Consider the following 7,293-nt stretch of genomic DNA (forward strand, 5'->3'; position numbering starts at 1 on the left):
ATTGAAGTTGGAGAATTGAAAATATACCTAATAGATTATGATTCTCATCAATTAAGGGGACGGGGGAAGGGGGAAGGGGGAAGGGGGAAAAAGGACAGGAATGGGGAAGGGGAGGGGGAGGGGGAAGGGGGAAGCGGGACAAGGACAGGGATGGGGAAAGAGGAAGGGGGAAGCGGGAAGGGGGAAGGGGGAAGGGGAAAGGGTTAGGTTAGGTTAGGTTAGGTTAGGTTTGACAATTGAAAATATACCCAATAGATTATCATTCTCATCCACTACCAACGAAGCTAAGCTTTGGTGTGACAACTATACTTTCCATTCTCATGGTATGTTTCATATTAATATACCCAATAGATTATCATTCTCATCCATTGAGGGGAATGATGGAGATTGGTGACCATTCTCTCAAATTCTTTTAAGATGGTAGACAATGGCACTAGATGCATTGTTGTTTCTTCTCAATATACCCAATAGATTATCATTCTCTCACAACTATACTTTCCATTCTCAGCAGTACCACGCTCCCCCTTCCCCGCTACAGTGACTTCCACCTTCTCTTTCCCGCTACTGTGTTTTCCGCACTTCCCGCTGCAGCGACTCAACTCGACCCTTCCCCCTTCCCCTTCCTCGCTACAGTGTACCCGCCCTTCCCCCTTCCCCGCTACAGTGCTCCCGCCCTTCCCTTTCTCGCTGTAGTGTTTCCACCCTTCCCCTTTCCCGCTACAGTGTTCCCGTCCTTCCCCCTTTCCCGCTACAGTGCTTCCACCCTTCCCCTTTCTCGCTGCAGTGTTTCCACCCTTCCCCTTTCCCGCTACAGTGTTTCCCACCCTTCCCCTTTCCCGCTACAGTGTTTCCCGCCCTTCCCCGTCCCCTTCCCCACTACAGTGCTCCCACCCTTTCCCTTTCTCGCTGCAGTGTTTCCCGCCTTTCCCCGTCCTCGCTACAATGTTTCCCGCCCTTCCCCTTCCCCTTCCCCGCTACAGTGTTTCCCGCCTTTCCCCATACTCGCTACAATGTTTCCCTGTCCTCCCCCTTCCCCGCTATAATGTTTCCCTGTCCTTTCACCGTTCTCGCTACAGTGTTCTCCCACCCTTCCCCTTCCCCTTCCCCGCTACAGTGACTTCTTATTCTCGCTGCAGTGTTTTCCCGCCCTTCCCCTTTCCCGCTGCGATGTTTTCCCGCTCCTTTCCCTTTCCCGTTCCAGTGTTTTCCCGCCCTTCCCCCTTCCCGCTGCGGCGTTTTCCCGCCCATCCCTCTTCCCGCTTCTCGAGGCGCGGAAAGTGACGCTCCCTGATGCGTGAAAGGGGCGCGCTTCAAGAGGTGCGGAAACATGCACGCTTCTCGTGCGTAGACAGTGGACACGCTTCTCGATGCGCTGGAGGTGCGCGCTTCCCGATGAGCTGCTAGGGAGTCATGCTTCCCGAGGCATGATGGAGCATCCTTTCCCGAGGTGCGAAAAGGGGCACGCTTCTCGTCGCGCAGAAATGGGGCACGCCTCCCGCGGCGCGAAAAGGCGCTCGCTCCCCGATGCGCGGACAGGGGCGCCCTTCTCGATGCACAAAAAGGGCAAGCTTCTCGATGCGCTAGAGGTGCACGCTTCCCGATGTGCAGAAAGGGCACGCTTCTCGTGCGTCAGGAAAATGGGCACGCTTCTCGATTCGCTGAAAGGGCATGCTTCTCGAGTCGTATATAGGGGCACGCTTCTCGATGCCAGAAAAGGGAGCGCGCTTATCGAGGTGTGGAAAGATGTGCGCTTCCCGATGCACGCTCGGGGGAAATTTCGCCTAAGCGTCGAAAGCGGCACGCTGCTCGATGCGCTGGGGCACGGTTCCCGAGATGCGTAAAAAGGACACGCTTCCCAATACGCGGGAAAGGGTTCGCAAGGCGCTCGATTCTCGATGTGCAGAAAGTGCGCTTTTCTTCGTGCGCGGAAAGGGTACGCTTTACGATGCGCTGGACGGGCACACTCCTCGAGGTGCGAAGAGGGGCACGCTTCTCGATGCGTTGGATTGGCACACTTTCCAACGTACGGAAGTGGGTTCGAATCTCGAGGCACGGACAAGGGCTCGATTCATGATACACGAAATGTCACGCTTCCCAAGGCACGAAAAGTAGCACACTTCTCGACCCGCATAAAGGGGCACGCTTCCTAAGGTGCGGTATGGGCGCATTTCTCGAAACGTGAAAAAGGGGGGAACGTTTCCCGATGCAAGGAAAGGGCGCGTTTTACGATGCGCTTGAATGGCATGCTCCTCGGGGCGCGCTTTTTCAGGTGCGATTTTCAATGCGCGAAGAGGGGCGTGCTTCCCGATGCGTTGGATGGCCACGCTTCTTGATGCGCTGGAAGGGCGCGCTTCTTGAGATACGGAAAGGGGCACGTTTCTCGATGCACGAAAAAATAGCACGCTTCCTGAGGCGCAAGCCATTGGCGCGCTTCTCGAGGCGCAGAGAGGGGCGCCTTCCCAGAGGTGTGGAAAAATGGCATGCTTCCCAAGGCACAAGACAATGGGCGTTTACTGATGCGCGAAAGGTGGCACATTTCCCGACATGCGAAGATTGTCGCGTTTTTCGATGCGCTAAAAAAGGGCACGCTTCTCGATGAATGAAAAACTGGCACGCTTTCCGAGGCATGAGACATTGGCACACTTCTCAATGTGCTGAAAGTGTCGTGCTTCTCAAGGTGCGGGACAATGGCACGCTTCCCAATGCATGTGAAAGTGCCACGCTTCCCGATGCTTTGCAAGGGGCACGTTTCACAAGTTGCAGAAAAAGGGGCACACTTCCCGATGCTTTGCAAGCGCCTCCCGTTGCGTTGGATGGGCACACTTCTCGATGTGCGAAAAGGGGCACGCTTCCCGATGTACTAAAATGGGCACGCTTTCGAGGTGCGAGACATTGGCGCGCTTCTCGAGGCGCATGAAATTGGCACGCTTCCCAATGCCCGAAAAAGTCGCACTTTTTGAGACGCAGAAAGAGGCACTCTTCTCGAGCTGCGAAAAAGTGGCACGCTTCCCGATGCGTAACAAGGATGCGCTCCTCAATGCGCGGGAAAGTGGCACGCTTCCTAGGCACGAGACAAGGCGCGCTTCCTAATACGCAGAAAGGGCACGCTTCTCGATGTGCAAAAAGTGGCGTGCTTTCTTATGCGCTAAAAGTGTCGCGCTTTCTGATGCCGGGAAAGTGGCGCGCTTCCTGATGCTGGGAAAGTGGCGCACTTCCCGATGCACGAAAAGTGGCGCGCTTCCCGATACACGAAAAGTGGCGCACTTTTCGAGGAGCGAAAAGGCGCACGTTTCCCAATGTGCTGGATAGGTGCACTTCTCGAGGTGCTGAAATGGGGCACGCATTCCTGAGGCACGAAAAGGGCGTGCTTCTCGAGGCGCGGAAGAGTGGCATGATTTCCGATGTGCGAGAATGGGCACGTATTCCAATGCACTGTAGGGGCACGTTTCCTGATACGTTGGAGGGCGCGCTTCTCAATATGCTGAATGGGCACGCTTCCCGATCTACGAAGATGGCACACTTCCCAAGGTGCAGACTTCCACGTTCTTCGATGCGTTAGAGGGCATGCTTCTCGAGGCGCGTAAATGGGCACGCTCTCCATGCGCGAAAATGGGCACGCTTCTCAATGCACTAAAAGGGGCACGTTTCCCAAGATGTAAAGAGGGGCACGCTTCCGGATACGCTGGATGGGCGCGCTTTTCCAAGCACGAAGAGGAGCACGCTTCTCAAGGTACGATGTGGGGTGCCCTTTTCGAGGTGCGGAAAGAGGCGCGCTCTCCGATACGCTGTCGGGGCACGCTTCCAAATGCGTGAAAATGGGCACGCTTCCCGATGCGTGAAAATGGGCACGCTTCCCGCGGCGTGAGAATGGTACGCTACCCGATGCGCGGAAATGGCACGTTTCACAAGGTGCAAAAAGTGGCACGTTCCCCGATGCACTGGGAGGGCATGCTTTTTGAGGTACTGAAAGGGCACGTTTCTCGAGTCATGACAATGGGCTCACTTCTCGAGGCGGGAAAAGATGCGCTCTTTTCGATGCGCGTTTTTCGCGGTGCGGAATGGGCACGCTTTCTGAGGCACAGGAAGAGGCACGATTTCCAAAGCAAGATTATGCACGCTTATCGGGGCGCGAAAATAGGCAAGCTTCTCGAGATGGAAGCCGGGGCAGAATTCCCGAAGCATGGAAATAGGGCACGCATCCGGAGGGAAAAATAACGCAAAAGAAGTAGTGTCTTACAGAACAAGCTGTGATAGTTATCTCGAGTTAAAGCCTAAGGCGACGGGTTGAAGCTTTGGCGCGACGGGTTGAAGCTTTGGTGCAACGGGTTGAAGCTTTGTCGCGACGGGTTGAGGGTTTGGGGGGTAGGGTATAATTGATGGTATAGGTTTTGGTGTTAGGGTTCAGGTTTAAGGGATCAAGCTTTAGGCGACGGGTTAAGGCTTTAGGCGACAGGTTCAAGCTTAAGGCGACAGGTTGAGGGTTTGGGGGGTAGGGTATAGTTGATGGTATAGGTTTTGGTGTTAGGGTCCATGTTTAAGGGATCAAGCTTTAGGCGACGGGTTAAGGCTTTAGGCGACAGGTTCAAGCTTAAGGCGACAGGTTGAAGCTTGAGGCGACGGGTTCAAGCTTTAGGCGATGGGTTTAGGGTTTGGGGGTAGGGTTTAGTTTATGGTTTAGGTTTTGGTGTTGTGGTTCAGGTTTGAAGGTTGAAGCTTTAGGCAACGGGTTCAAGCTTTAGGCGACGGGTTAAGGCTTTAGGCGACGGGTTCAAGCTTTAGGCGACGGGTTTAGGGTTTGGGGGTAGGGTTTAGTTTATGGTTTAGGTTTTGGTTTTGTGGTTCAGGTTTGAAGGTTGAAGCTTTAGGCGACGGGTTCAAGCTTTAGGCGACGGGTTAAGGCTTTAGGGTTTAGGGTTTAGTTTAGGGTTTAGGTTTTAGTTTTGTGGTTCAGGTTTGAAGGTCGAAGCTTTAGGCGACGGGTTCAAGCTTTAAGCGACGGGTTGCACCCCATCGTTATTTACTCTCACTCCTAACAAGGCATTGCGTAAAGCAATTAAGGATATGAAAAACAAAATACACGACTTAGTAAGGGACTCTTGGTGACGTGATAGGGTTTATTTACTCTCACTCCTAACAAGGCATTGCATTCTCAACTCTTAGGACGATTACTGAATCTGATAAATCTATTATTCATGCAACCCATCGTTGTTTACTCTCACTCCTAACAAGGCATTGCGTAAAGCAATTAAGGATATGAAAAACAAAATACACGACTTAGTAAAGGGCCCTTGGTGAAGGTGTTTATTTACTCTCACTCCTAACAAGGCATTGCGTTCTCAACTCTTAAGACAATTACTGAACCTAATATTTATTTAGGAGAAGGTACCCGATCCGAATGAACTAGACGAAACACGAAGAACGACAGACAAACGAAGAAAGACGAATGATAACCCTATACACGTGTATCACAAACCTAAGGCGTATGCTTTTTGCGACGAGTTAAAGGGGCACGCGACTGGTTAAAGATATACGCGACGGGTTAAAGCAATAGGCGTCGGGTTAAGGCAAATCGCGACGGGGTAAAGCAAGACGCGCCGGGGTAAAGCAGTGTGCGGCGGGTTAAAGCAAGACGCGACGGGTCAAAGCAATGCACGAAGGGTTAAAGCAAGACGCGACGGGTTAAAGCAATTCGCGACGGGTTAAAGCAAGACGCGACGGGTTGAAGCAATGCGCGGCGAGTTAACCCAACGACGTGAAAATTGTGTAACGGCAAAGGGCATGGAAATCGAAGAGGCCCAAAAGAAGTCCAAAACCCTGATTGCCTGCGACACGAAAAGGGTGTCGATTCAAAAATCGAGGTGGGCAATCGACACGAAATTCGAGGATGCGAAAACTCCGATGAGTGCCAACGACACGAAAATCGAGGTGACCCTAAACCATATCTCTAACCACATCCTTCGAGTGACAACTGTAATCTTGAGTCACACATGGAAATTAACACCACAATCTCCAAGCTCAAAACCTACATTTATACCTTCACCAAATCTACACTAAATTACTGCTCAATCCTCAAGAACACTTGAAGCTCTTCTTCATAAGTCTGGTAAACTCGTGAGAAGATTACGCTCCAATTGTTCCTGCTAGCCTTGATATGAAACTGGGCGCACGCATCTGCCAAATCAATCTATCATAAATTCCTCCCTTATTGAGCCAGAAACCATGTCGAGAAGGCTAAAAGAATACCCTAAGATTTGAGGGTCAAAACAAGTCCATTAAAGCTAGAGTACAAGATCTCTGGATTGAATATATAATTTCGAGGCTTGTATGCATATCAGTATCTAACTTGATCATGTGATAGCAATTTGAAATGGTCAAATACTAACTCAACTTAAACAATGGCCGAAGAAAATTGACGAATGGTAATTTAGATTTTCCTCAAACCAAAATTCGCAAATTCGTTAAAACGGTAGATTCAGGAATATTAAATCCCCAATGGTGAAGATTTGCCCGATATGATGTTGATTGGGTGATTCAATGACTGATGACCTCAACTGAAAGTTTCGACGTCTAAGTGGTCCTTCTGGACAGTCTGTCAACATTTGAAATGATATGAAAAACAGACGAGCGACTCAAGATTGACTAAAATACCTTTAATACCAGGATGCGAAACTGAGGGTAGAATAGGGCCGATGCAGACTAAAATATCAAGGAGTCGAACAATTTCAAAAATGAAGAATTATGCCAAAAGAGTACACAATTCCCTTGTCATCTTAGGCTAAATGTAGAAAGGTTGAAGATTAGCTAACAAGGTTTCTTGATGATCAAAAAGCAACGTCAATAAAATATTCGAGGGTCCTGCATAAGGTGAAAATAGAACTGATTAAAAAGCATTCAGTACCTATTTATCTTTATACAATTCTGTTCAATTGTTTTATTAAATACCAACTTTTGTTGAAATTAATTTTATGAGAATATGCGAGGCATTTATAAAATATTTATTAAAAACAACAATTTAGTTATTAAATTGATTTCAATTCTGATTCATGTAAATAAGTAAACATCTTACATGAAATCTACATCATTTCTATTCCGATTTCTGGCAATCTATTAAACAACTTCAATAGAAATTTAATTATGATTTTAGCTCATTCTAATTCATCCTTAATTATACACAAATTTAATGGGTAAAATGTTTTTTTTTTAAGGAAAAAAAAAAAAAAAAAAAAAGACAACTAATGGCGGTTAGCTACCCCTTCTGGATTCGGTGACGCTATAAGGAATTTCACAAACAAA

The 7,293-nt window shown here is 49.2% G+C and overlaps 1 protein-coding gene across 1 annotated transcript; it reads left to right on the top strand.

Moving 5' to 3' along the window:
• Positions 1-437: 437 nt before the first annotated feature.
• On the top strand, positions 438-1,043 carry LOC137723160 (SH3 domain-containing protein C23A1.17-like). Its single transcript, XM_068462333.1, has one exon. It carries the CDS (start codon positions 438-440, stop codon positions 1,041-1,043), a length of 606 nt encoding a protein of 201 aa, XP_068318434.1.
• The last annotated feature ends 6,250 nt before the right edge of the window (positions 1,044-7,293 follow it).

The sequence above is a fragment of the Pyrus communis genome, chromosome 17 (genome assembly GCF_963583255.1).
Source record: "Pyrus communis chromosome 17, drPyrComm1.1, whole genome shotgun sequence".
Lineage (NCBI taxonomy): Eukaryota > Viridiplantae > Streptophyta > Magnoliopsida > Rosales > Rosaceae > Pyrus > Pyrus communis.